Source organism: Daphnia pulex, chromosome 7, assembly GCF_021134715.1.
Source record: "Daphnia pulex isolate KAP4 chromosome 7, ASM2113471v1".
Classification (NCBI taxonomy): Eukaryota; Metazoa; Arthropoda; class Branchiopoda; order Diplostraca; family Daphniidae; genus Daphnia; species Daphnia pulex.
Genome location: NC_060023.1, coordinates 11,740,954 through 11,768,776, shown reverse-complemented (window position 1 = coordinate 11,768,776; position 27,823 = coordinate 11,740,954). Strand labels below are relative to the sequence as shown.

Genomic DNA, 27,823 nt, shown 5'->3' with positions numbered 1-27,823 from the left:
TTCAGAATTCTAGAATTCAACGAAGAATCTTGGCAGCAATTCAGTCTAAACTGTGACAAAGTACGTTCTTTTTTTTATCTTACCTGTATTATTAAGCTTTTAACTCTTTAGTGGTCAATTAGATTAGGCAACACTATCTTCGTTGTGAACTTTAGTCAAGTTATTTTACTTATTGACTGATTTTAATACGATCGTCTTCTTTCGCGTATCGACCGACAGATGCTAGGCCCTTCCATTTGTATCTTCACTTGTCTTCCTCATTTTTAAGTAGCTCAAACTTTCTACAAAGCTGATCTTTTCACAGGATCCGAGAAAGAATTTTGCGTTATTACATCAACAGTTTTCGTTTGATGTGACCTGAATAGTTTCGCACAAGTGACTACCGCAGTCACTCGTAACTAAAGGGGAAATGCCGCTAAAAAAAAATTCGACAGACTTAAATTGACAAGATAATGATGTTAAACTGCCGTGTAGTTCTTATTAAAATTAATCGTTCAAATAGTCAATGGTCATCTAATTGATCTCTTTCGAAAAAATGTTCGTGTGATGTTCACTCTGATCATCAAGGCCCAAATATGTGTCTGTTCTCTTGAGTAAGAGGAAACAAATTACCGCTTATCGGTGTCGTCGGAAAGTTTAGTTGTCCAATTTTTACCTGATCGTTAGGTTGCTGTTCCAACAGAGTGTTAGTACATGTAAGATTTAGTTAGTAGTTTTGTTAGTACAATGTATTGTATATTATACATAGACATGGGAACAGTGGGAGGAAGGGACAATCGGAAATGTGAATGGAGTAAGATAGGAACCCGGGGCATTTGGAATCAACAAATAGTTGATAAAAACCATTTTACCATGTACCCTTTTGCGATAACGCGATTATTATTCTAAATGTATAATTATGCGATAATGCGACAACTACCTCAAAATTAGGCAAATTTGGTAAAGCTTTTATTTATAATGAAAATCAATGGTCGTCAACTTCATTAATTTTAGTGTTGATGGTGAGTGCATGGTTGTGCTGGGAGCCCATCAATTATTGAATCAAAGAGGGGCCTGGTTTTAATGATACAAAAAACATCGTAAATTTAATTCATGCAACGAAACATGAAACTCAATCAACATATCGTAAAATGAGTTAACTAAAAATGACGCCGAATCGGACCTGTGTAATTGTGATTTTGAATGCCAGCTTTTTTCGTACAAATCCCATAGAAGTAGACGTTTTCCACCGGCATAAGAGGCGTCGTCTGACAAGCAGCTAATAACGGCCGAATAGAATTTCCGGTTATCAAAACCATCATGTCTCCCAATATGTGAGGGGGGTACTGTTTCCACGGCCACTCCTCGACAGCCATTTTCCATTTTTCGTCCGCTGACAAATTCGCTAAAAGCAAAATCGAAGAGAAATCAATTAATCCAAATTCGTCAAAGAAAGAAAAGAAAAGCTGAAAAAATTATCACCTCGATCAGGCCGACCCAAGCTGTATTTCCCAACTCCGAAAACGCTTTTATTGGAGTTGTGGTGGTGGGAGTGGACAAATTGGGCTAGATTGAGAACGTTGACGTCAACGTTGTCGGATACTTTGACAACGAAATCAATTTCACCGCATTGGTTGTTCACCCAGTTGAGCACAGCGATTCTTTTCAGAGGCAAATTCTCGTCGATATCAGGAATGTCGATCTGAATGATGTCCTCGTTAGTCTTGGCCTCTTCCTCGATGCTACTTTGCGTTTCCTGATCTTCCGTCAGACCCAAAACGAACGCGAAACCTCCAACTACGAGTAGACCCTCTTCGTGCACTTCTTTTAATTTATTTTTCCACTTTTGTCGAATTAGTTTCCGCTTGTCGGAATTCTCAGCCGTCGATATGACAGCGACGAAAACAGTTCGACCACCGGTGATGACTCGATCCTGGCACGGCGGAACGGAGATGGGATATTTGAACGAGAGGACGTCGTTGATGACGGGACCGAATTCGGGAATCAGCGGCTCCGCACCAACCAAAGGAGCCAATCCCAATCGAGCCACGGTGTAGCGGGTGTAGTTGTCCACTCCGGGATAAGGAGTGTCGCGCAAACTTGCCACCAGGTAATCGAACAACTCGCGATTCACCGTCAGCTCATTTTCAAGAGCATTTTTTTCTGCTGTGGACATTTCTTTGCGTCGTTGCAGCAGCAGCTCATGAACTTTCTTGTTTAGTTTGTCATTTTTCTCTCGGAGAAATTTGGTAGTTTCTGATATTTCCCTTGATTTGTCAGCTCGGCACTCGTGCACGTTGGACAGCATCAATTTCTTGATCCGTTCATCAGTTGCTGGCAGATGTGGCTCGCAGCGACCATTGAGCCCTAGTGACATGGTGAAAACCAAATCTATTACAACGACGGCGAAGATGACGACAAGCAGAGACACCAGGGCGACGGGGAAAATAAAGCGGACGAGCGTAGAATAACGAACTGTGCGGGGATAAGTCATTCTCGCTTTGAAATCAGCTGCCAATCTTGCCTACCTATTAAATAACGGGGGGAAACATTTTGTTTTTTACTTCAAAGCAAATAGTTAGCGATGTCGGAAATTTGTGTCAAGTGTGTGATTTACCTTGTCGAATTTAAATTCAGAAATTAAGGGATGCATCAAATGAACAAGAAACTCTACTGCTGTATGTGTCGAATGAATGTTTACCTTATTGATGACAAAAATAAAGGTTGTTGAGCTGCTTTCAGATTTTGAGATCGAGATGGTTGGAAATTTGCAGCCTAGTTTGCTTGTGTTAAAGGAGCTTGCAATATTTGAAACAGCTCTCGTCGCCACTTCAATGCCTATTAATAGTTTGAAACACAATGTTTTCGGCCAAAGTTGACTCTCCATCAAAGCTCAACCAGGCTCAACGGTTGGTTCTCGCTGTTTTGCCGACACTGTTCCAAGCCTGAAGGGAAATAGTGCAAAAGTCCGGTTGAGAGTATAGCCTACGCACCCAACGACCCATTGTAACGCCGCCTCTAAGAAGGGAAATGTTTGCAGCAGTGTAACAGAGGTGTGTATATCTGAGGAGAGAAGATGCTGATTACAAGGTGATAATCAATCATCTTCGAGTGGGGAATTCCCTTTTAGTTTTCAGCATTTCTGACCTCTACGGCACTTGCAGACATAAATGCGGATTGGACTGAAGCCTATCTATAAATATAATGAAGGGAACTGGATTCAAGGGCAAGGTAGTTCCTCCCGACAGGCTGTATTTACCATTGGATATTATATATCAATTTTGAATTTTCGTTGGTTTCATCGGAAAACCTACAATAACATTATTCATTTTATCTTTGAAGTGACTAGCCGGTGGTACGGGAACGGAATAGATAGCGCGGATTCACTTACGGCTATATTCTAGCTGTGATTAAAACCTAATAAAAAAACAATCGACCGCTCTTTTTTTTTATTGTAATTATTTTACAGTACGTATAAGAAAACGCCCTTTGGGTAGCATGACGAGAGTAGCATTTGGCCAAAGGGGATGTGAAACATGCAATGTTTTCAATAGATCTGCGGCTCGGGATTTTTCGTTCATTTTAGACTTGAGGGAAAAATGCAAACGAGGTTTTAATATCCGTCGTCCACTTGACAAGCAAAGCGGGGATTTCCCTGGCAAGCGAACAATTTGGCTAAGGATTTAGCTTTATTTACATTTTGATTCATATTACATCAGGCGAATCATGAAGTGCAACGAAACATAAATCAATAAATCATAGCAATAATATATCAATAAATCATCTTCCCATATCCAGCGAATTATCCGCCAGCAGTCCCATCCGTTCCTATGGGAATCGCGGTCGCAGCAATAATTTGTCGACACTCTGTCCACTCGTTTCACCACTCTCAGGTATAATCTCATCTTAAAACGATTCAACGGAACGGTTAATTTTTATTATATTCGTTATAGTCGGCTGGATGGATTTGTCTTTCATTATTCCGGAACTGCTGGAAGACTCTCAACAGGACGCCTTCCATAACAAGATGAAGAGTGCTGGATTGATTGAAGGCGGATCATACAGACCGAAGGACTGCCAATCTCGGAACAAAGTGGCTATTATCCTGCCCTTCCGGAATCGCAGTCAACATTTGACAGTTTTCCTGCACTACATACATCCGTTCCTTCAGCGACAGCAACTCGACTACACCATTTTCGTTGTCGAGCAGACCGGTACCTGTTGGTAATCAATTCATTATGTCATAATTGATGCATTATTACCAACAGATGGATTACCTTTTAACCGCGGCATGCTGTTAAATGTTTCGTTGAGGCCCAACGTTCTGACACGTTCCAATGTTTCATCTTTCACGATGTGGATATCTTGCCGGAAGATGACCGCAATATTTATTCGTGTCCGGAAGTCGGCAGACCACGTCAAATGTCTTTCGTTATCGACATTCACGATTACAAGTAATCACTTTAGAATTAAATCTGTTGTAAAACTAAATGTTTGATGTTCCTATTTTATCCCAACAGACCAGTGTCGTTAATGTTCCTTTTCGGGGGTGGAGTCATTGCTATTTCGGCGGTCGATTTCGTCCGTGCCAACGGTTACTCGATCGCCTTTTGGGGACTGGGATTGGAAGATGACGACTTTTATCGACGTATCCGGCGACTCAACATGAGCGTCGCCCGGCCGAACATTCCGGCCGAGCATTTGCGATACAGAACACTCTATCACGATCCATCGGTTGATGTCAATTCAAATCGACCGAAGCTTTTTGATGATGGTTACCGTCGTTTCGAATCAGATGGCCTTATTAATCTGAAATACCGTCCCAGTGACGCACAATTGAAACCCCTGTACACTCACGTTGTCGTTGAACTAACGGAAGATAATCTGGACTAAATTATTTCTCATCCTTTGAATTAAAATCACGTAAGAATTTTCTTAATTAATAAGAATGAGAGAAAATGTCTGGGACAAGTGTTGGGAAGTGTTCAACATTGCGTCTGATGTAATAAAATGCGAAATTTGAACTTCCCTACCCTCATGCTCTACACTCATCGACAAAGTGTATAATAACTTCGGTTGCATAATATGTAATAATATTAGACAGTTCGCATTTCTTTTATGCGATTAAATAACTGGCTAATGTGTAATGGGAAAATTGTTAATGGCTATATAAAAAAATCTAATAAACAATAATACAATCTTTTTTCGACATTGGCAGATGGCAGCACCGCATCCTAGTTCACGTCAGGCCAATCATTATTCTAAACCGGCAACGCCGCTTGTTCAATAAAGTTCGTCTGCAGATTCCTCTTTCTGAAAGTAACTGAAACTGAAAGCATGCTGAAAGCGTGAAAGGCGTGAAAGGAGTCGCGTTGATCGAAATCCCGAAGCATATCGAAAGCATGAAAGTTTGAAATTAGAAAGTCAAAATTCACGACCAAAGCATGTTAAGCGTTTGTACTTTGTAGCATTGTAGAGCTTTTTAATTCAACATATTTATTAGTTTCATCATATGAATTACTTCATCGTAGTGAATTTCCGGAACTTCTCTCGTTTTTCTTTTGTTCAATCGATAGCAGATGTGCGAACGGGTTCCCATCTTCTTATTCACGTATAAACCTCAGAAATACACCGATTACGTACACCAATTCCGAGATTACACCAATCAATCACAAAAAAAATTTACTCTGTGATGGAAAAGAAGTAAGTGCTATCAGTTACATTATTCTGTGTATCTTATTAGTTGGTTTTTATTTTGACCAAAATTACAAAATTACATCTCTATCCTCAAATTTGCTACTTTTAAGTTGAATAGCAACAAGTCTAGCTGTTCAGGTTTGATGTCTTTGTTTTTCTTCATTTGTCGAACCCAGAAAAAAGTTTAATTTTCTTTCCTCCTACATTGGTCGATCCCAGAAAAAAGTTTTAATATCCCTTCCTTCTACCATCATGAACAATTTTAAGTTGGTAAAAGTTGTTGCATAGTTTTGTCAACTATATTGATATTTTCTAAATGACATTTATTTGTGTGTGATTATTTAATCTTCTTTTGTCCATACTCCATAGGCTAGGCAGCCGCTAGGCTATATCAGCCAGATGATGTTCAAGCTGTTTTGTGGTGTTGTTCAATGTGCAGGAATTTGCGACCTCTCACGTTGATGCGAAAGAAAACATTAGAAGACCCTATACGGTAAGACAGTGAAAAATAAAAATTATCTTTTAGGATTAAAAGGAATTTTTCTACGTTGATAGCCAAGGGCCAAGGGTGATTGTTTTAATGAGTAATGTGGATTTCTTCAATTTTCATATGTATACATGAAGGAAAAAGGCCAAAGCACGTAACAGTTGCAGTTGTAGGCCTACGATATTATTTTTAAAAATCCATTACAATTTTAAATTAAGAAATTATTTATGTTGTGGACTGATGTCGATGTCCGTTCTTATTCAACTAATTAGTTTGCATAAATTCAAAAGTTTTTTTTAATGCAATTTTATTATTTTAACAATAGATGTTGTTCTTCCATTTGGTGACAGCAGCCCAAAAATGACGCTGATGGACATGAACTAAAAAAAAAAATGTAACGCAAGCAAAAGCACACGTACATGTCCGTTATGCTGGCGGGAGAATTTTTACCTACCAAAACCAATCACGATTTGCCTACTGCCTAATTCATTGGAGCTCTTTATGTTCCCATATTTGATCGGTTATTATTGAGGTCGTTTCATCGTCGCCGTTCGTCGCTCTGAATAGGAAGAAAACGACAAAAGGTGGCAAATAGATACAAGTATTGAAAATGCATAATTCTTTCGTGGATTTCAAAGCTTAATTACTATGGCAACGTGTTTTGATTTTCTTGTAGGTTCCCATTACTAACCGCGTTTCGACGAAAAAGGCTCGACGTTTTGCTGCTGTTATCAACGAAATAAGATGGTACTCCCTCCGACGATTCGCTTCTCCACACTTTCACGTTTGCTGTTGTCTTGTGCCCTACTGAGTTTAGTCATCAGTTCATCTCCTCCTGCTGACGATGGAATTTTTCACAAAGGACTGAAGGATTGCAATTCGAGCCATATCTCATGGTAAAGCAATCAAACTGTCAGCGAGATGATATTAACAAGGTGAAGGTATATTTGTTAAAGTTTTCGAAATTTCAGTGAAAGGAAAACGGCAGCTTGACCGGAAGAGTTAGTGTGTGACCAACTTAAGATAAGGCAACAAAGGAAAGCAATCGGGTCAAAGAGTTTAGACCTAGGACATCTACTACACTGAAATCTGCACGGGAAAAGATGGCATCAGAATATGCAATTCTTCTCGCTCCATCAGGTTGGTAATTGTGTGTTGATCATCTGCATTATGTCGATTATTTTCGCTTGCATTTGCTCAATCCAATGTAGATTGATTGCTACCAACCAGCTTAATTATATGTATAGTGTGCTACCGCTGGACATGCCTGTGGTTCCCACGACTTGTCATTTGCGTAAATCTTTTGTCTGGATGACCGAATCCGAATCCCACATGAACAACTCTCACGTAGCCGTGGACAGATTCTACCGTAATGTAACCCAGTGCGCCTGTCTCATGTAGTTGGATGGTACCATATGTTGCAGTAGCTGTTAAACTGGATTCCCTCATCAGAACAAGTCGCTAGGCATAAATGGTTTGGTTTACATGTTGCATCAGGAATTTCAATATCCACGTTGAAAGGATTTTTTGTTACAAGAAAATTTAATTCTGTGAGTTAATCACCATCATTTCATTCACCACAAATAAAACTGCAAGTATAGGCTATTTTTCTTCATCTTTATTGGCACTGCTTACCGAATCCAGTGGGAAGTGAACTCGAGCATTCAGTGTCTGACACACCCAACCTGAACCACTGCTGAAGGTACACAAAATGTTTTGCCCGAAATAGTAGGAATTCCCATCTGAATACTATATGTGTATCAACACTGACACTGACCATATTTCCACATCAGGCCTAAATATATCACTGTTGAAGACAAATTGTGGCCACTGGATATATCGACGTTGGTTCCGGTGACTGCGGGATCGTCAGCAAGCAGCCAAGGGTTCACCGGACATAAAAATAGAGTTTGATAACTTTAAAATCTTTTGACTCTGCTGATACACAAGCCAACAATCTTCTATAACACGAGCCACAAGATTATTGGGTAAGGCTATTGCAACCTTTGATTGTATGCATGTTTTCATTTTAAAAAACTAACTTGTTCTATATTGATTAATGAAATTTGTCTTCTCAGCTCGTCATCGTTCTATCTATACAAACAATTAATCAGGTATTGAAGAAAACAGTGTTTGAAAGGCTGGGAATGGATGGAAAATTTATTAATCTTTATCTGTTCTAGCACGATAAAATACTGCATATCACTATAGCGATGGCACAGGTATGCTGTAACTCTTCAATGGCCGAAGTTTAAATTCAGCATTCAACGGTTTGTTACATAGAAACCCTAAAACTTTTGACAGGATAAATTTGTGTCATCCACTGCTTCGTGAAAATGTGTTTGAGTGAAACACTGTTCAAATGTTGACTTTGTTTCCTTTAACTGATATTAGTTATAGGTATAAATTGGATAATTATATATTTTTATTATTTGCAGTGGTCATAGATTATTTCTTACACTCCATTTGACTCCAGAATCGATTTGAATCAAAGCGCTACCGTTCCGACATCGATACTGTATCGAGGCCGTTCTCTGCGGCAATAAATGTTCCAAAGTTGGAAACACAACTTTAAATTTTTCTAACATGACATGTCTCGACTTAACTACATGCAGCTAGCGTTATTTTTGCAGCCCACGGGATAGATTGCCATTACGTTGACGACTGGAGCGTCTTTCCAGGTCCTGTTTGCGACCTTTCGGTTTTGTTTATTGTCAATGTGAATGGTCGTTTGAAGATTTGCCAGGTTCCAGTAAGGGTTTCGGTGCTTTTTTTTATTACAAGTAGATAGCTACTGATATTTTTATCTTTTTAAATTTTTCAACAGGAGATCTGCTAAAAGAGGGCTACCGTCTTTCTTTCGGTTTCATCGGTTTCTTTTCATCAATCCAATGAACAACACTGGTGAGTTGTCAGTTACCCTTGCTACCTTCATGGGAAAACTTGACAGCTACTCTCTTTCAGAAATTCAGACTTCAATGAAGAATCTTGGCAGCAATTCAGTCTAAACTGTGACAAAGTACGTTCTTTTTTTATCTTACCTGTATTATTAATTTATTAAGCTTTTAACTCTTTAGTGGTAAATTAGATTAGGCAACACTATCTTCGTTGTGAATTTCAGTCAAGTTATTTTACTTATTGACTGATTTTAATACGATCGTCGTCTTTCGCGTATCGACCGACAGATGCTAGGCCCTTCCATTTGTATCTTCACTTGTCTTCCACTCTTCCTCGTTTTTAAGTAGCTTCAACTCCAAACTGCCGTGTAGTTCTTGAAATTGAGCGTTTTAAAAATAGTAATCTAATAGATCTCGTTGGGAAAAGTGTTCGCGTGATGTTCACTCTGATGATCAAGGTGCAAACATCAGAGCCTGATAGGACGACTGTACACACTTCCTTTTCCTGCCGGTTATTAACTTTTAAGATTTCGCCAAATTCATTTAAGGGAAATGTGTCGTTCCTCTTGAGTCAGCGGTAAGGATAGGAAACAATAAGAAAATAACCGCTCATCGGTGAGGTCGAAAAGTTTAGTTGTCCAATTTTCACTGGTCGTTAGATAACTGTTTGGTCTGTTCCAACAGAGTGTGGCGTGTCTGTCGTCAAAAGATCAGCATTTGTTGGTCAACCTCTCACAAAACCAGCAAATGCTCGATGTAATAAACAACGCTCTTCTTTAACAATGAACTTGAAAAGCTATAATTGCTACAGTGCATAAGTTTTAGTAGATATTTTAAGATTGAGGTAGTAATTGTGTTAGTAGATTATATTTTACACACAGACATGGGAACAGTGGGAGACAACAAGAAGGTGCAGTCGGACATGTGAAAGGAGTAAGAATTGAACACGGGACATTTGGAATCAGCAAACAGTTGCCACAACCATTACATCATTTTCATTCTTCCATTTTGGGCGATCTAAGGACTCGAAACTATTTTTAAATGGATACCTGTCTGGTAGAGTGATAGAATGTTACATTTTTTTATGTTTTATTATTAGCTTTTTTTTGGTTTAGCTTGTATCACTTACGCCGGAGTCCCGTGTTCAAATTCCTGGCGTAGGCTGTTGTAGATTCCTTCAGACGTGTTGGTGTGGGAGATTCGTTCAGGTGTGTAAGTAGGAAAATTTGTTACAAATTTTAAGCGTGTTTTTGGAATTTTTGAGTATTGAAACACTAGATCTCACTGAAGGGCGTCAATTGGTGTCTTATTTGATGGGAACTGCATAGTTAAAGAACTATCTGTCAATCGCCCAATTCCGATTTGAGGAATAAAATTATTTTGAAAAGTAGAATTTCCGCTAACTCTAGACTTGAATTCGATAGAAATGACTATTGACAACAGCCTTTATGAAGTGCGACGAATTCCTATAAAATGAGATATTGAATTTTCTTAATTTTAAAGGGAGACGTTCTGGAGAATATTTTCAAAAAAAAAGTGGTTCGAAATGGAAGATTTATTCATTCATCGAAGAAACGAGTCAATTTAAGTAAATGTCAATTTGGATAAAGTGAGTTTTAAGCCGGTATTAATTTGATATTGTTTGTTGTAGACCCATCCCCGGCAACGTCAACCTGCAGAAGGAAGAGGCCAGTTTGCATGTCCTTCACTTTCGAAGGTCACGGAGATCATTACGTAAAAATGATAAAACTTTCATGCAGTGGTGTAGAGGTTGGGTGAGAACGACACGTGTTGCTTCATTAGAAGTAGGAACAATTGCCGCAAGGCTTGAGTTGAGAGGTAAGGGTGAGAAAAAGTCGTATAAAAGGAGAGAGAAAAGGCCACAGTGATCAGTCGAGTTAGCGTCTCCGACACGGGAACAACTGCAGCACTATTGGTCTCCAACTGCCTTCTTCATCTCATTATCAGTTCGCAATCATGGGTAAATAATCAATTTTAATTCGAGTCGTGAATGAATTCTATCTTATGTTAGTTGTTGAAATGACTAGTTGTATTCGAAAATTAATTTTTAAATCGTTTATTGTACAGTTAACTATGACGCCGGGCTGCAGTTGGGTGTTGCATCGTTGATGTCGACCACGAGAGAAAATCGTACTGCAACATACTCTGCTCCATCTTAAAACATGGGTAAATATTCTGTTTGTTTTTAACATGGAGTTGTGAATCATTCCATATTTTTCTATTCGTTAATTTACTAGTTCTAACTAATAATTAATGTTAAATTATTTTTTGTCTAGTTGACTATGGGTCGTGCTGCTGCTGGGTGTTGTATCGTTGATGGCTGGGGAGGCTACGGGAGTACCGGTGTCTTCTGGGTATGGTGGTACCAAACCGCAACGCCGCCGCTTTACTACACAACGAAGTCAACATACGGAACATCTATTTCCCGAGGCCCCTAAATACTACACCACCAAGGCTCTAAGTATTAAACTAAAACCTACCGATGCCTCATCTAACTATACTAATGCTCCCATGTACTATTCTGTTCCCAGCTACTACACCGAGGATCTAACTTGTTACATCACCGAAACGCCCAAGTACTGCACTACAATCTACGTTGCCCCAGCTTACACCACGAAGGAAGCCGAGTACTACACCACGAAGGGAGCCGAGTACTACACCACGAAGGGAGCCGAGTACTACACCACGAAGGGAGCCGAGTACTACACCACGAAGGGAGCCGAGTACTACACCACGAAGGGAGCCGAGTACTACACCACGAAGGGAGCCGAGTACTACACCACGAAGGGAGCCGAGTACTACACCACGAAGGGAGCCGATAATTCGTACCACGTTGAACCGGATTACTAAACCGATGCTCCAGTTTACTACACTACAACCTGCGCTTTCTCCCAGATACGACACCACCAAGGCAACCGAGTTACATCACTACTTACGCTACTACCACCTACTGCACCGAAGTATTACTCTGTCCCGAGTTATTACACCACTAAGGCAGCCGACTATTACACCATAAACTACGCTTCCGCAACTTACTACATGGAGCTTCCTTAATGCCAGAGCCGACTATTTGAGTTTATTATTATTCGTCGGTTGTCTTTTCATAATCATTGGTCACTGGGAGTAATTGTTGATCTTAAATGAGTAAATAAAAATTTTAATGCGGGTAATTCTTTTGCAAGACTTTGGTAGTAACTTCAAGCCTGTCAATGTTGTTTCATGTTTCAAAGGTGATTACTGCCATAGTCACTCTACATACGGACATGTTCTAGCGGTTTAACGATGATATTTCAAGGGTAAGTTACGAACAAACTTGTAACTGTTGGATCTGTTAAAGGGAAGTGGCTGATTTTGGTATAAATGAAAGACTTTGAAGTTGAGATAATTCCTAAACAAGATTTGATGTTAACTAAAAGACAATGAACAAAAAACTTATAAAAAGAATTGTGTTATATTGTCCCACCTCCACCCACAATTCCACCACATTTTACAGTCACATACACATATACAAACATACATACACTTGAGTTAACCCGTTGGCTGCCACGCCATACAACCCGTAGGTTGCTTTCTACTAATCTACGTGCCACGTCTGAAGGATCCATGACCAAGTGGGACTTGCCATTGCTGACAAGTCCGTGCTGACAAGGGGAGGACTAAGGTGCATTGCCTTTTAACAGGCTTGCCTTGCGGCAAAGTTTGGGCTTGGCGACTCCCCGGCCCCGCGGCTTTTAAACCACGAGACCGAACAGCGCGGCCCGTGCAGTGGAGAACAAAGGTGTGGCAGCCAACGGGTTAACTAACACTAACACAATAATACCAACAATACGATGATCCACGTTGATGACGAGTCTCGGTGTCGGTCGCGATTTCACCGAGTTTCGTTCGCACCAGGAGCAGGGGCAACGTCCGACGGAGACCGGTGACGATTGTTAAAGATGGGAAAATCCATCTTCTCGACGTCTCCTCTGCATTACCTGAATCAAGACAAACAATTCTTATTAAGTGACATGCCAATAACAGTTATATAATAGTCACATAATACATATGGGATCATTGATCTGTTTTTTTTGCTCAAAACTTCAAAGGCGCGCTTTAAATTGCTTAAAATCTACCTAAGAATATTGAGAACTGTACACATAACAAAGCTCACTTGCTAGTCTAAAAAAAAAAATTCCGGAAGTAGACCGGAAGTAACCACAGCGCCTCAACCATTGAGCTGTCATCAAATTAAACCACATATTCGTGATCTCCATGAAATTTGGGGTCGATTAGGTGTGATTTAAACGAAATCCAAAATTTGGCCAAAATCGAGAATTTTCCTGAACTATAGTTCAGGAAAATTTTCGAAACCGGAAGTACGAAAACGTAAAAAAGATAACATGAACTTTACCACAAATTTTACGAGGATCACGAATATGTGGTTCTTTTGCTCCTCAAATGAATATTTACTGAACTGCAGACTGAAATGAGCAAACCGGAAGTAGAAAAAAAAAACAAAATATCGAAAATTTAACAAGTGAGCTTTGTTGCTGGCATAGTAATCGTCAGTTATCACTAAATATTTCAAAAAAATAACTGCCGATAAATGTTAAAAGACATGTGCAAAGTTTCTGAAACTGACTGTTTTGACAGCTTCAAATTTTCAAAAAGCCATCTAGCGTTGGAAAAAAGAAACTTCAATGTTAAACTTCGTTGGCGCGTAAGAAAGGCCTGATTTTGGAAACTACTACACAAGACAGAGTCTAACTCAACTAGACTATTGGTAGATAACCTACGAAAATAAATCAAATGTTGGGTACCTGGGCATAATCCCGTGGTGAATGATGACAGGTGTGTCACAGCGGGCGGAAGCGAACACTGAAGTTATTTAATTCGCCAATGAAGCACAAGAAGCAGCGTACGTGGTGAAGATAAGGACCCGAACGTTGGTAGAAGTCCTTCTTCTGTCATGGACAAAAACCAGCGCTGGTTCAGGACTCACGATCCATGAAGAAACTGCGTTGTAGATTGAAACTGGCGGCCGACTCGCGATCTCAGAGGACGTCATAAATATTTCTGTAAAAATAAGTTGGGAATTAAAAGGAAGCTTAAACAAAATTAACTCATAGTAGCATGGTAAAAGGTGATAATGATGTTTACCTTTATCATTTGGGTGACGAATTCAGAAAGACATTAGACTTTGATCAAGCAGATCTGGAAATGTACTAAATGCACTCACACTCTTCGTGTACATTCACTGAAACTGGAACTGTAATTAGCAATTGGATAAGGAAAATTATTTATATTATTTACAAATTTACACATGAAAAACAAAACTCTACCTATCTTTCAGCTGGGTTGCCTTCTGAGCGGCTGTAGAAACAGTTGTACACTCGACAAACAATCTGACACAGGTTACACTTGCAAGATTCAGAAAAGATCCATGGTTCATGCACAAGACCTTTTGTCTAATTCCACTGTATGCAGGCTTCAAATATGAGTCAAATAAGGAAACTAGGTCAAAATAAACCTACACAAACGAAGTTCAATTGAGTATTCGGAATCACAGAAGGGTTCTATTGTCGGTGGAGTTCTTCTGTCTTTGCTCTTTGGAGTTCAACTGTCAGCAACCCTTCTTTACTGACCGCTAGATGCCACTGTCTACAGTTAATTTTGTCATACAGCCTGCATCATGTAACTTGGCGAAACAAATTGTTGCTATTGTAATTTGTATACTTATTTTTCTGTGATTTCGAATACTCAAGTAGGTTTATTTTGACCTAGTTTCCTTATTTTGTATATATTACATCCATTTCTTCAAATTCTAGAAAGTCAGTCCATCATTCCAACAAGTTGACTTAGTGCTCAGTCACTTTCCATCCACTAGATCCTTATGCTGTCAAAAGCCTGAAACTCATATTTAAAGCCTACATACAGTGGAATTAGACAAAGTTCTTGTGCTATGGACCATAGGATCTTTTCTGAATCTTGCAAGTGTTGTCAGAATGTTTGTCGAGTGTACAACTGTTTCTGCAGCCGCTCAGAAGGCAACCCAGCTGAGAGATAGGTAGAGTTTTGTTTTTCATATATAATTTGTGTAAATTTGTAAATAATAAAGACAATTTTCCTTATCCCATTGCTACTTAGAGTTCCAGTTTCAGTGAATGTACATGAAGAGGTGTATTTAGTACATTTCCAGATCTGCTTGATGAAAGTCAAATGTCTTTTTGAATTCGTCAACGAAATGATAAAGGTAAACATCATTATCACCTTTTACCATGCTACTATGAGTTAATTTTGTTTAAGCTTCCTTTTAATTCCCAACTCATTTTTACAGAACTATTTATGACGTCCTCTGAGATCGCGAGTCGGCCGCCAGTTTCAATCTACAACGCAGATTCTTCATGGAATCGTGAGTCCTGAGCCAACGCTGGTTTTTGTCCATGAAAGAAGAAGGACTTCTACCAACGTCTGGGTCCTTATCTTCACGACGTACGCTGCTTCTTGTGCTTCATTGGCGAATTAAATTACTTCAGTGTTCGCTTCCGCCCGCTGTGACACACCTGTCATCATTCACCACGGGATTATGCCCAGGTACCCAACATTTGACTTATTTTCGTAGGTTATCTACAATAGTCTAGTTGAGTTAGACTCTGTCTGTGTAGTAGTTTCCAAAATCAGGCCTTTCTTACGCGCCAACAAAGTTTAACATTGAAGTTTATTTTTTCCAACGCTAGATGGCTTTTTGAAAATTTGCAGCTGTCAAAACAGTCAGTTTCAGAAACTTTGCACATGTCTTTTAACATTTATCGGCAGTTATTTTTTTGAAATATTTAGTGATAACTGACGATTACTATGCCAGCAACAAAGCTCACTTGTTAAATTTTCGATATTTTGCTTTTTTTCTACTTCCGGTTTGCTCATTTCAGTCTGTAGTTCAGTAAATATTCATTTGAGGAGCAAAAGAACCACATATTCGTGATCCTCGTAAAATTTGTAGTAAAGTTCATGTTATATTTTTTACGTTTTCGTACTTCCGGTTTCGAAAATTTTCCTGAACTATAAGTTCAGGAAAATTCTCGATTTTGGCCAAATTTTGGATTTCGTTTAAATCACACCTAATCGACCCCAAATTTCATGGAGATCACGAATATGTGGTTTAATTTGATGACAGCTCAATGGTTGAGGCGCTGTGGTTACTTCCGGTCTACTTCCGGAATTTTTTTTTTAGACTAGCAAGTGAGCTTTGATATGTGTACAGTTCTCAATATTGTTAGGTAGATTTTAAGCAATTTAAAGCGCGCCTTTGAAGTTTTGAGCAAAAAAAACAGATCAATGATCCCATATGTATTATGTGACTATTATATAACTGTTATTGGCATGTCACTTAATAAGAATTGTTTGTCTTGATTCAGGTAATGCAGAGGAGACGTCGAGAAGATGGATTTTCCCATCTTTAACAATCGTCACCGGTCTCCGTCGGACGTTGCCCCTGCTCCTGGTGCGAACGAAACTCGGTGAAATCGCGACCGACACCGAGACTCGTCATCAACGTGGATCATCGTATTGTTGGTATTATTGTGTTAGTGTTAGTTAACCCGTTGGCTGCCACACCTTTGTTCTCCACTGCACGGGCCGCGCTGTTCGGTCTCGTGGTTTAAAAGCCGCGGGGCCGGGGAGTCGCCAAGCCCAAACTTTGCCGCAAGGCAAGCCTGTTAAAAGGCAATGCACCTTAGTCCTCCCCTTGTCAGCACGGACTTGTCAGCAATGGCAAGTCCCACTTGGTCATGGATCCTTCAGACGTGGCACGTAGATTAGTAGAAAGCAACCTACGGGTTGTATGGCGTGGCAGCCAACGGGTTAACTCAAGTGTATGTATGTTTGTATATGTGTATGTGACTGTAAAATGTGGTGGAATTGTGGGTGGAGGTGGGACAATATAACACAATTCTTTTTATAAGTTTTTTGTTCATTGTCTTTTAGTTAACATCAAATCTTGTTTAGGAATTATCTCAACTTCAAAGTCTTTCATTTATACCAAAATCAGCCACTTCCCTTTAACAGATCCAACAGTTACAAGTTTGTTCGTAACTTACCCTTGAAATATCATCGTTAAACCGCTAGAACATGTCCGTATGTAGAGTGACTATGGCAGTAATCACCTTTGAAACATGAAACAACATTGACAGGCTTGAAGTTACTACCAAAGTCTTGCAAAAGAATTACCCGCATTAAAATTTTTATTTACTCATTTAAGATCAACAATTACTCCCAGTGACCAATGATTATGAAAAGACAACCGACGAATAATAATAAACTCAAATAGTCGGCTCTGGCATTAAGGAAGCTCCATGTAGTAAGTTGCGGAAGCGTAGTTTATGGTGTAATAGTCGGCTGCCTTAGTGGTGTAATAACTCGGGACAGAGTAATACTTCGGTGCAGTAGGTGGTAGTAGCGTAAGTAGTGATGTAACTCGGTTGCCTTGGTGGTGTCGTATCTGGGAGAAAGCGCAGGTTGTAGTGTAGTAAACTGGAGCATCGGTTTAGTAATCCGGTTCAACGTGGTACGAATTATCGGCTCCCTTCGTGGTGTAGTACTCGGCTCCCTTCGTGGTGTAGTACTCGGCTCCCTTCGTGGTGTAGTACTCGGCTCCCTTCGTGGTGTAGTACTCGGCTCCCTTCGTGGTGTAGTACTCGGCTCCCTTCGTGGTGTAGTACTCGGCTCCCTTCGTGGTGTAGTACTCGGCTCCCTTCGTGGTGTAGTACTCGGCTTCCTTCGTGGTGTAAGCTGGGGCAACGTAGATTGTAGTGCAGTACTTGGGCGTTTCGGTGATGTAACAAGTTAGATCCTCGGTGTAGTAGCTGGGAACAGAATAGTACATGGGAGCATTAGTATAGTTAGATGAGGCATCGGTAGGTTTTAGTTTAATACTTAGAGCCTTGGTGGTGTAGTATTTAGGGGCCTCGGGAAATAGATGTTCCGTATGTTGACTTCGTTGTGTAGTAAAGCGGCGGCGTTGCGGTTTGGTACCACCATACCCAGAAGACACCGGTACTCCCGTAGCCTCCCCAGCCATCAACGATACAACACCCAGCAGCAGCACGACCCATAGTCAACTAGACAAAAAATAATTTAACATTAATTATTAGTTAGAACTAGTAAATTAACGAATAGAAAAATATGGAATGATTCACAACTCCATGTTAAAAACAAACAGAATATTTACCCATGTTTTAAGATGGAGCAGAGTATGTTGCAGTACGATTTTCTCTCGTGGTCGACATCAACGATGCAACACCCAACTGCAGCCCGGCGTCATAGTTAACTGTACAATAAACGATTTAAAAATTAATTTTCGAATACAACTAGTCATTTCAACAACTAACATAAGATAGAATTCATTCACGACTCGAATTAAAATTGATTATTTACCCATGATTGCGAACTGATAATGAGATGAAGAAGGCAGTTGGAGACCAATAGTGCTGCAGTTGTTCCCGTGTCGGAGACGCTAACTCGACTGATCACTGTGGCCTTTTCTCTCTCCTTTTATACGACTTTTTCTCACCCTTACCTCTCAACTCAAGCCTTGCGGCAATTGTTCCTACTTCTAATGAAGCAACACGTGTCGTTCTCACCCAACCTCTACACCACTGCATGAAAGTTTTATCATTTTTACGTAATGATCTCCGTGACCTTCGAAAGTGAAGGACATGCAAACTGGCCTCTTCCTTCTGCAGGTTGACGTTGCCGGGGATGGGTCTACAACAAACAATATCAAATTAATACCGGCTTAAAACTCACTTTATCCAAATTGACATTTACTTAAATTGACTCGTTTCTTCGATGAATGAATAAATCTTCCATTTCGAACCACTTTTTTTTTGAAAATATTCTCCAGAACGTCTCCCTTTAAAATTAAGAAAATTCAATATCTCATTTTATAGGAATTCGTCGCACTTCATAAAGGCTGTTGTCAATAGTCATTTCTATCGAATTCAAGTCTAGAGTTAGCGGAAATTCTACTTTTCAAAATAATTTTATTCCTCAAATCGGAATTGGGCGATTGACAGATAGTTCTTTAACTATGCAGTTCCCATCAAATAAGACACCAATTGACGCCCTTCAGTGAGATCTAGTGTTTCAATACTCAAAAATTCCAAAAACACGCTTAAAATTTGTAACAAATTTTCCTACTTACACACCTGAACGAATCTCCCACACCAACACGTCTGAAGGAATCTACAACAGCCTACGCCAGGAATTTGAACACGGGACTCCGGCGTAAGTGATACAAGCTAAACCAAAAAAAAGCTAATAATAAAACATAAAAAAATGTAACATTCTATCACTCTACCAGACAGGTATCCATTTAAAAATAGTTTCGAGTCCTTAGATCGCCCAAAATGGAAGAATGAAAATGATGTAATGGTTGTGGCAACTGTTTGCTGATTCCAAATGTCCCGTGTTCAATTCTTACTCCTTTCACATGTCCGACTGCACCTTCTTGTTGTCTCCCACTGTTCCCATGTCTGTGTGTAAAATATAATCTACTAACACAATTACTACCTCAATCTTAAAATATCTACTAAAACTTATGCACTGTAGCAATTATAGCTTTTCAAGTTCATTGTTAAAGAAGAGCGTTGTTTATTACATCGAGCATTTGCTGGTTTTGTGAGAGGTTGACCAACAAATGCTGATCTTTTGACGACTGACACGCCACACTCTGTTGGAACAGACCAAACAGTTATCTAACGACCAGTGAAAATTGGACAACTAAACTTTTCGACCTCACCGATGAGCGGTTATTTTCTTATTGTTTCCTATCCTTACCGCTGACTCAAGAGGAACGACACATTTCCCTTAAATGAATTTGGCGAAATCTTAAAAGTTAATAACCGGCAGGAAAAGGAAGTGTGTACAGTCGTCCTATCAGGCTCTGATGTTTGCACCTTGATCATCAGAGTGAACATCACGCGAACACTTTTCCCAACGAGATCTATTAGATTACTATTTTTAAAACGCTCAATTTCAAGAACTACACGGCAGTTTGGAGTTGAAGCTACTTAAAAACGAGGAAGACAAGTGAAGATACAAATGGAAGGGCCTAGCATCTGTCGGTCGATACGCGAAAGAAGACGATCGTATTAAAATCAGTCAATAAGTAAAATAACTTGACTGAAATTCACAACGAAGATAGTGTTGCCTAATCTAATTTACCACTAAAGAGTTAAAAGCTTAATAATACAGGTAAAATAAAAAAGAACGTACTTTGTCACAGTTTAGACTGAATTGCTGCCAAGATTCTTCATTGAAGTCTGAATTTCTGAAAGAGAGTAGCTGTAAAGTTTTCCCATGAAGGTAGCAAGGGTAACTGACAACTCACCAGTGTTGTTCATTGGATTGATGAAAAGAAACCGATGAAACCGAAAGAAAGACGGTAGCCCTCTTTTAGCAGATCTCCTGTTGAAAAATTTAAAAAGATAAAAATATCAGTAGCTATCTACTTGTAATAAAAAAAAGCACCGAAACCCTTACTGGAACCTGGCAAATCTTCAAACGACCATTCACATTGACAATAAACAAAACCGAAAGGTCGCAAACAGGACCTGGAAAGACGCTCCAGTCGTCAACGTAATGGCAACCTATCCCGTGGGCTGCAAAAATAACGCTAGCTGCATGTAGTTAAGTCGAGACATGTCAAACGGTTCGAAAATGTACATAACCGTTTTAAAGGTAGCAACAACTAGGTGAAATGATACAATGTGGTGATGACAGGTAGTAGGTGACATGAAACAAGAGTAAAATTACTACCTGGAGGTCTGCAGTTGAACTGCTCAGAGTGGGCACAGCTGAGATCCAGTGTCAAATTTGCTGCCCAGTATTTTCAAATTGGTCTCAGACTCGACACTGTCCAATTTCTTGACTTTGACGTTGATAAATTTCTGCCAAAACACCAAAATATGCCTGGTACAGAAGCATCAATCATTAACAGGCATGAATGAACCTGCACAATAAATGACAACGAGAGTGAAATTAATTAAAAAAAAACCTTATAGATTATAAAACAGCTTACTTTTGATAGGTGTTTGTTCAGGTCAGCAGTGAAGAACTATCATGACTATCTCAAAGAAACAAAACTGCATTTAATTGGAAAGCATTTTCAATACCCAAAAACACAACTTCAATTACACTTTTACTTTACCTCCCAAACAGCCTCCATTTGATGTAGGAGGTACAACCAAATACGCATGATACAGAAGCATTTATAATTCACAGCATGAATGAACCTGTTCAATAAATTACAATAATCTGGGAGTCAAATTTGATCAATGTGGTAATAGATCGAAAAGTCGAAAATTCTATTGCACCGTCAGGCTGACGGTGCTCGAATGCGGTTTTGTGCTGTTGCACCGTCAGGCCGCTAGGGGCGCTCTGACGGCTGGTGGTTGGGGGTACCATCTCTATCTGACGGCTGAATCTACCCTCCCCCTTTCTGACGGCTGGGTGTACCCTCACCCTTTCTGACGGCTAGGTGTATCCTCCCCATTTCTGACGGCTGGGTGTACCACTGTACCCCCTTTCCAGAACCGTCAGGCCACTAGAGGCGCTGTGACGGCTGGGCCTCTCTACGGCTGGGTGCTGTGTACCCTCCCCTTTTCTGACGTTTAGGGTAGGAGTTCCCCTACCCCTTTCTGACGGCTGGAGTAACCCTTCCCCATTCTGACGGCTGGGTACCGTACCGTAACCACAACCGTCAGGCCGCTAAAGGCGCTTTGCGGCTGTGACATTTAATCGGGGGTACCTTATTCATAATGTTTTTTTGATTTTATTTACTTACTTCACAACGCTTTCTTTAAAAAAAAATATTCTCAACTTTTCGAGCTCTTTATACCTGCTTCAAAATATGAAGAATAACACCGTAACATTCCACGTGTTATTGATCTAATCTGTTATTTAAGAAATTCTAACAAACAAATGAAATGAAACAATGTAACACAACGACTATCAAACACCTTGACCACAGCCATGGCTGACATTTAACTAGCTGATTGACTGGTCGTCATCACCGCCGCCATGATGGTAGTGTTTTGTTTTTTGTTTTGTTTGTCAAATGATGATGTATTTTTCAAGCTTACGTTTCGTCGTCCATCTGTTGAGTAGTTTAATTAAGCTAAACGGAGTTCACCTTAAAAGAGTCAACCGCAGTTCTTATTTAAATTATATAGACAAGGAAAAGGGTCAAAAAGAAATATGCAAACGAATGAAATTCGAACAAGAAAATTTTCATTCCGCCATTTTTACAAACTATTTCGCTGATGAGCAAAAGTTTTCCGCCAGAATTTGTCAATTAAGAATTTTCTTTAAGACACGCTCGCAAGTTTCATTCGTTTCATTTTCCGTCACGTTAACCGGCAACCAACATCAACATGGCTGATGAATTTGGAAACATTGAATCTACCCAGCCTCAGAAAGGGGAAGGGTCATTCCAGCCGTCAGATAGGGGGAGGGCACACCCGGCCGTCACAGCGCCCCTAGCGGCCTGGTGGTTCTGGAAAGGGTAGGGTCCGGGAAGGATAGGGTCCGTACACCAAGCCGTCAGAAAGGGGTAGGGTAGCTCCAGCCGTCAGATGTAGAGACTAGAGAGGGGTACCCCCAACCGTCAGCCGTCAGAGCGCCCCTAGCGGCCTGACGGTGCAATAGCGCAAAACCCTATTCGAGCACCGTCAGCCCGACGGTGCAATAGACTCGACCTCGAAAAGTAATAACTCTAACCTGTATTGTACATGATTCCACAACTGTTGGGCTAAAAAGACACATTTTGGCAGCGGAAGGTGTGACTAAAAGGAACATCCAGCAATATAATGTTATCGAGGTAGACAATTTTGCTCGGGTTTTCACGTAGCATATATGCATATACCATGCTTGCTTTATAACATCATGCACTGTACAGTTTCAGTCCATACTTATGTGAAATTTCAAAAAGAAACTTTTAGTATAATAAACTATGGTGGTTTTTACTGCAGGTGTACTCACACGGGAATATGTGATTTATTTCTCCAGATTAATCGAAATCCAAATAAGTAACTCGATTCCTCGATAACGCAGCAAACGCGCAAACGCAGCAGCAATGATGGCAGTAGATGTCTAGATGAGTGACATTTTTGTTTTTCTAAGCGTGAAATCTATTGCCATGCCGGTCCGACAGGGCAATAGCCATAGAGGGCTATTGCCCTGTCAGTGTTAAAACCCCCATCTGGTGACGGCTTTTGATAGCCTTTTTGAATCCAAATGAATGCTATGTAGAAATTTTCAGCGTTAGCATTTAGGAAGGGATTTTTGCGAATTTTTTTCATAATAAAATAAAAATAGCATATGACCATGAATCCATGATATGACCTACCAATTAAAAAATGGTAGCCTTTCTGAATCTATAGGAATGCTATGTACAATTAACGACCTTGTAAGTTATAATATGGAACGTTATTGTAAGTTATCACAGATTGTTTTTATTTGTTTCTGTAATAATATAAACCCCAATTTCAAATTAGTTTACAAGAAAAGAATTTATCTTTTTTTTATTTTACTATGTTTTGATCCATCAAAACTAATATTGAATTAAAGTAGGCTAGGGTATTTTAATACTGGAAGATATTTGATAAAATTTTGTCTCATTACAGATACTTGTTTATACTTTGTAGTAAAACATATTTTTGAAAAACGCAACGCATTTGTTGTGTTTACGAAACCCGATACATGCGTTGCGTTATAATTTAAAGCATGTAAATTACATGGTTTAATTTACAACAACAAAGTGAGTCACCCTCAGCCACCCCCCTCCCTTGACCTTGTTTCGCCTTGTTGCTGAAGGTTGAGCCGGAGTTCTCAGAAGTCAGAATGGGGTGCGAGGGGTTGTTTACGACCTTGAATGAACATCGACCAGCAACGTGACTCACCATATCCACCTTTTCTGCTGATTGATTCCCACGTATCGCGTGAATCAAACAAGAAAGATTTAAAGTCCTTAACCGACGGGACTCCCGTTTTAAGCAGAACTGGCTGTGCATGGATCACCGTTCGCCCTCTTATGTCTAAGAGAATTAACATAAATTCATAAGTCTAACAAAACAAAAAATCATGAACACCGGAAATGTCATCCTGCTACTTTAAAAAATTGTTGCATTTCACTCTGATTTCACTGAATCTGTGAATCGTCTCACTTTATGATTGTTTTTCTTCCCCCGGGTCAATTATTTTTTAAGCATATCAATCACCGCATATCAATAAACCGGTAAAAAACAAACAACGTTAAGTTATATTTTTTAAACAATACGGAAAGCTCACTGAATTTATAAGGATCGATGTGATAGACTGATACCGTGACATTGAAATCTTTCTACCTTTGTATTCCTGCGCCAATTATATTTTTTAGTTTATAGAGTTTCGGTTATAAAATTTTAATTATTGAGTCCTACATTGCTTGTAATTTTACACAAGAGTGTGTTACCGTCATTTGTGGCTGTGTACTATCTCTATTGATTTTTATAATAAAAGAACCACAGAAAAATTTTTTCTTGTGTAAAATATCTAGCTCTCCCTCTCTTCAATTACTGATTTTGTAATCTCTAGGCCATGTAGTATCCACGTTGAGTCTTCTTACAATGATGATCGTGAATAATTTCAATCTCATGTCGATCGTCACATTTCCGCGATGATTTCTTTTCACAGTAAAGTGTCTTGTATAGCGTTTTAACTAGCGCGTCCCTTTAACCTTTGTTATGCCCATTTAATTGAAAAATGACATTTTTGCACTTAGCCTATTTGCACTGAACGAGATGAAAAAATGCTTACTGATACGTAACAATCGTCGATATAAGAATCATCATTTCCATCATAGTTTGTGATGGGGACAGGAGACATACATTAACCATACATGATAACACTCACATGATTCGTGAGTCGTGACCGAGAAAATTTAAGAAAAGGACTCCGGGGTGGTACGTAATATGTGCGTAATGTTGAAATGCTATAGCCGTCGCTAGATGGGGTTTTTTGCACTACCAGGGCAATAGCCCTCTATGGCTATTGCCCTGTCGGACCGGCATGGCAATAGGTCCGACCTTTTCTAAGGAAGCAGGACATCTAGCGGTCGATCAAGTGCCATTGCAGGACATCTAGCGGTTATTCCATCAGGAGGAGGTTGCGCTATTGAATTCGAAAATCGACTGCCATCTAGCGTTCAAAAATCAGTTTTTTTTTATATTTAGTACCAGAACTAACCGGAAGTAAGCGATAGTCTATTCTATATGCTGGCATCCCGTTCCGGTTTGCGAGGTTCCCGTAGGAAATAATATCAATTAAAAATTTAAAAAAGCAAAAGTAAAGTAAACATGAAATTCAAAATTAATTACATGAATCTATCGGTATGGTGAATCAGGAGGGGGGGGGGGGACGGGGGTGGCGGGCTTCGCCCGCCAACCCCCGCCCTCCCCCCCTTCGCGCTTCGTTAATCGCTTAAATTACCGTTATACATTTATCCCTGAGAGATTTTTAAAATTCTTATTTTAAAAAGCCGAAGGCTTACCGCCTTTTAAGGGTGAGAGATTTGAAGAAACAAAAGTTCCGACAGCGCTCCAAATAGTCTTAACTGTGAGAGGTCCCTGGGGAATTGGGGCGATTCGTGATTGGTCGAAGGGGTTTTCGGGACTGTGACGCGTTCGTGCTGCTCTGATCGCGACGCGACTAATCTTATTCGATGTAGAATGACTTTTTACATAGGTAATGACTAAATTTTTTAACTATTAACGAAAATAACGAGAGATTGGGAGCAAAAAGGGGAAAAAAAGGGGAAACTTCTAAAATAGAGGAAAAAAATGTCTTCTAAAATTAGAGGATGCAACCACCGCTAAACAAAAGAAGAACTTTCCGTTTAACCGAAAAGACTAAATTTGCATTACGTTATTTGTGGTTCGCGAGATATTTGACCAAGAAAAAGACACCCAGATTGACTTTGAGTTGATTGTTTGTTGACTAGCAGACGACGATAACTTTTATCGGTGTGGCGTGTGAGTACTAGCTACTGGGGCGACTGGGTATTCATTGGAATTCATCGATCTAATGTAAGAATGTTTGTGATTAATTTCATCTTGTGGAACACTGTAGTTATCTTTCTAATTTTAACTATTGCAGGATTCTAATAAGAAAAAAAAACCATGCCTCCAGTGTCACAACTGATTATTCCTTTACCCATCAAATGCCAGATTGGCACATAGTTCAAATGTGGGTGCTGAATGAACTGGTAAACATAAAAAATGGAATTGACAATAGGTGTTCATTATGTCACTAATCTTTCTGTGTGATGAAAACAACCCAAACAAATTATTTGCAGATTACATTTATCATCAGACATCTCTCCCTTTCCTATGTCTTGAAGATGACGACAAGTTGCCAGTTGATTTACATGTCACCTTTACTGATATCCTAGCACACCATACTTTATTTGGCATTAAAAAAAGGTTTCCCTTCTGGGTTCCCTCATTTAAAAGGCCTTGATGATGTAATGGTGCTATGCCAAAATTTTATCAACGTAGAGAAATTAAAGCTGCAGCTGTGGGAAATGGAATTGACAGTATGTAGTCCTTATTCAGTAATCTTTCTTTGTGATCAAAACTAAACCACAAAATTATTTGCAGATTACATTCATCACAGACACATTTCAGTTTCAGAAAGTGGAGTTTTGTCTTGAAGATGACAAAAGTTGCCCGTTGATTTACATGTCACCTTAAGTGATGTCATAGCAGCTACTTGTCATTTAAATAGTTTGTTACCATACTTTATTTGACATGATTGTTTTATAGAGTTATTTCATTTTGTTTTTTTTTCAGGCATACTTCAATTTCAGAAAATTTTGTCTTGAAGATGACAAGTTGCCAGTCAATATACATAAAACCCTAAGTGATATCATAACAGGAACTTGTCGCCCGGAAGTATTTGAGACTTGACCAACATGGACGACGTGCCCTGGGAGAACCTTCAACACGCACTCGCCCTCCTTGCGTTCCCTTCTGACACTCGTGAGTTCGAATAAATTGTAACCGGATAACTTTAAGGATACTAATTCGTGTACGCATTTCAGGGGTATCACCACACAAGGAGTTGCTCGATGCGTCGAGGTGGAATGCCTCGATTGAAAAATTTCGTCAAGACTATTTCCGCCTCTATCAGTTGGCTCCATTGTCTGTGTTGGCTGTTGCGTTGCAAGCTGGTCTCTCCACAATGAAAACTCCGTAAGTTTTAACTTTTAACGCCATTTCCAAGAACTTTTCACTTTAATCGATTTAATTTTTACAGGCAATGTTATCGCCCAATGGATCAGAGGAATGTTGAATGTCCCATGTGCCAAGAACTATTGAACAAGTTTGCTGAACGATTACTCACGCTCATTGCTCACAATCAAGATAGATCTGTCGCTTTTCGGGCTTATCTCTTAACGAACATAACTTACCTATGATGCTACCCAACGGTCGTGTGTACGGAGAGCAGACATTTATCAGTTTTCGTGCACAAGTTCAACCATATTGTGTTTGTTTTTGAATCAATAGGCCTTGCGGACTATACCTAAGGTGCTCGCAGCAAAGAAGTCTTCGCTGTCAAAGATGTAGAGAAAGTTTATGTTATGTAGTGTTTTTTATGTACTTAGTAATACATTATTTTCGTGAACGGACAGATTTTATTGATGATACGAGAACTTTGCTAG

At 39.6% G+C, this 27,823-nt stretch overlaps 2 protein-coding genes and 7 long non-coding RNA genes across 40 annotated transcripts; 5 read left to right on the top strand and 4 right to left on the bottom strand.

The window, feature by feature from the left end:
• Nucleotides 1–653: 653 nt before the first annotated feature.
• LOC124197535 (lactosylceramide 1,3-N-acetyl-beta-D-glucosaminyltransferase-like) lies at nucleotides 654–2,920 on the bottom strand. Of its 2 annotated transcripts, XM_046593053.1 has the most exons (4): nucleotides 2,681–2,920; nucleotides 1,462–2,507; nucleotides 1,163–1,384; nucleotides 654–1,053 (listed from the first exon to the last, which is right to left on the bottom strand). In XM_046593053.1, the coding sequence occupies exons 2-4, from the start codon at nucleotides 2,471–2,473 to the stop codon at nucleotides 1,034–1,036; spliced, it is 1,254 nt and encodes a 417-aa protein (XP_046449009.1). In that variant the 5' UTR covers nucleotides 2,474–2,507; nucleotides 2,681–2,920; the 3' UTR covers nucleotides 654–1,033. The 2 variants fall into 2 exon arrangements, with proteins under 2 accessions (XP_046449009.1, XP_046449008.1); XM_046593052.1 differs by lacking the exon at nucleotides 654–1,053 and having other exon boundaries at nucleotides 1,058–1,384; nucleotides 2,681–2,827.
• A 1,481-nt stretch (nucleotides 2,921–4,401) lies between these two features.
• On the top strand, nucleotides 4,402–4,872 carry LOC124198434 (beta-1,4-N-acetylgalactosaminyltransferase bre-4-like). The gene is made up of 2 exons (XM_046594268.1): nucleotides 4,402–4,433; nucleotides 4,500–4,872. The coding sequence occupies exons 1-2, from the start codon at nucleotides 4,402–4,404 to the stop codon at nucleotides 4,870–4,872; spliced, it is 405 nt and encodes a 134-aa protein (XP_046450224.1).
• A 573-nt stretch (nucleotides 4,873–5,445) lies between these two features.
• LOC124197554 lies at nucleotides 5,446–10,752 on the top strand. Of its 18 annotated transcripts, XR_006876219.1 has the most exons (16): nucleotides 5,447–5,682; nucleotides 6,046–6,169; nucleotides 6,489–6,764; nucleotides 6,840–7,059; nucleotides 7,135–7,303; nucleotides 7,411–7,865; nucleotides 7,957–8,151; nucleotides 8,242–8,277; nucleotides 8,347–8,385; nucleotides 8,468–8,563; nucleotides 8,640–8,915; nucleotides 8,991–9,067; nucleotides 9,128–9,182; nucleotides 9,924–10,116; nucleotides 10,176–10,268; nucleotides 10,564–10,638. It is a non-coding gene; the product is annotated as an uncharacterized LOC124197554 (long non-coding RNA). The 18 variants fall into 18 exon arrangements; XR_006876214.1 differs by having other exon boundaries at nucleotides 7,411–7,713; nucleotides 7,808–7,865; nucleotides 8,347–8,915; XR_006876218.1 differs by lacking the exon at nucleotides 8,468–8,563 and having other exon boundaries at nucleotides 8,602–8,915.
• A 19-nt stretch (nucleotides 10,753–10,771) lies between these two features.
• Nucleotides 10,772–12,251, top strand: LOC124197552. The gene is made up of 4 exons (XR_006876199.1): nucleotides 10,772–11,041; nucleotides 11,149–11,247; nucleotides 11,358–11,542; nucleotides 11,613–12,251. It is a non-coding gene; the product is annotated as an uncharacterized LOC124197552 (long non-coding RNA).
• A 611-nt stretch (nucleotides 12,252–12,862) lies between these two features.
• On the bottom strand, nucleotides 12,863–14,652 carry LOC124197557. Its single transcript, XR_006876232.1, has 4 exons — nucleotides 14,406–14,652; nucleotides 14,224–14,332; nucleotides 13,884–14,139; nucleotides 12,863–13,058 (listed from the first exon to the last, which is right to left on the bottom strand). It is a non-coding gene; the product is annotated as an uncharacterized LOC124197557 (long non-coding RNA).
• Nucleotides 14,653–14,899: 247 nt separating this feature from the next.
• LOC124197558 lies at nucleotides 14,900–16,676 on the top strand. The gene is made up of 4 exons (XR_006876233.1): nucleotides 14,900–15,130; nucleotides 15,211–15,316; nucleotides 15,401–15,657; nucleotides 16,479–16,676. It is a non-coding gene; the product is annotated as an uncharacterized LOC124197558 (long non-coding RNA).
• A 609-nt stretch (nucleotides 16,677–17,285) lies between these two features.
• Nucleotides 17,286–18,766, bottom strand: LOC124197551. The gene is made up of 4 exons (XR_006876198.1): nucleotides 18,496–18,766; nucleotides 18,290–18,388; nucleotides 17,995–18,179; nucleotides 17,286–17,924 (listed from the first exon to the last, which is right to left on the bottom strand). It is a non-coding gene; the product is annotated as an uncharacterized LOC124197551 (long non-coding RNA).
• An 18-nt stretch (nucleotides 18,767–18,784) lies between these two features.
• LOC124197556 lies at nucleotides 18,785–23,242 on the bottom strand. Of its 12 annotated transcripts, none has more exons than XR_006876223.1 (11): nucleotides 23,104–23,242; nucleotides 22,843–23,032; nucleotides 21,272–21,356; nucleotides 21,143–21,187; nucleotides 20,881–21,073; nucleotides 20,605–20,812; nucleotides 20,453–20,529; nucleotides 20,338–20,392; nucleotides 19,421–19,613; nucleotides 19,269–19,361; nucleotides 18,787–18,825 (listed from the first exon to the last, which is right to left on the bottom strand). It is a non-coding gene; the product is annotated as an uncharacterized LOC124197556 (long non-coding RNA). The 12 variants fall into 12 exon arrangements; XR_006876221.1 differs by lacking the exon at nucleotides 18,787–18,825 and adding an exon at nucleotides 18,852–18,973; XR_006876227.1 differs by lacking the exon at nucleotides 18,787–18,825 and adding an exon at nucleotides 18,879–18,973 and having other exon boundaries at nucleotides 21,143–21,206.
• A 2,356-nt stretch (nucleotides 23,243–25,598) lies between these two features.
• On the top strand, nucleotides 25,599–27,790 carry LOC124197550. 3 transcript variants are annotated; one of them, XR_006876196.1, is made up of 8 exons: nucleotides 25,599–25,845; nucleotides 26,105–26,186; nucleotides 26,257–26,365; nucleotides 26,456–26,695; nucleotides 26,760–26,885; nucleotides 26,952–27,140; nucleotides 27,203–27,353; nucleotides 27,418–27,790. It is a non-coding gene; the product is annotated as an uncharacterized LOC124197550 (long non-coding RNA). The 3 variants fall into 3 exon arrangements; XR_006876195.1 differs by having other exon boundaries at nucleotides 25,599–26,186; XR_006876197.1 differs by having other exon boundaries at nucleotides 25,599–26,186; nucleotides 26,257–26,394.
• The last annotated feature ends 33 nt before the right edge of the window (nucleotides 27,791–27,823 follow it).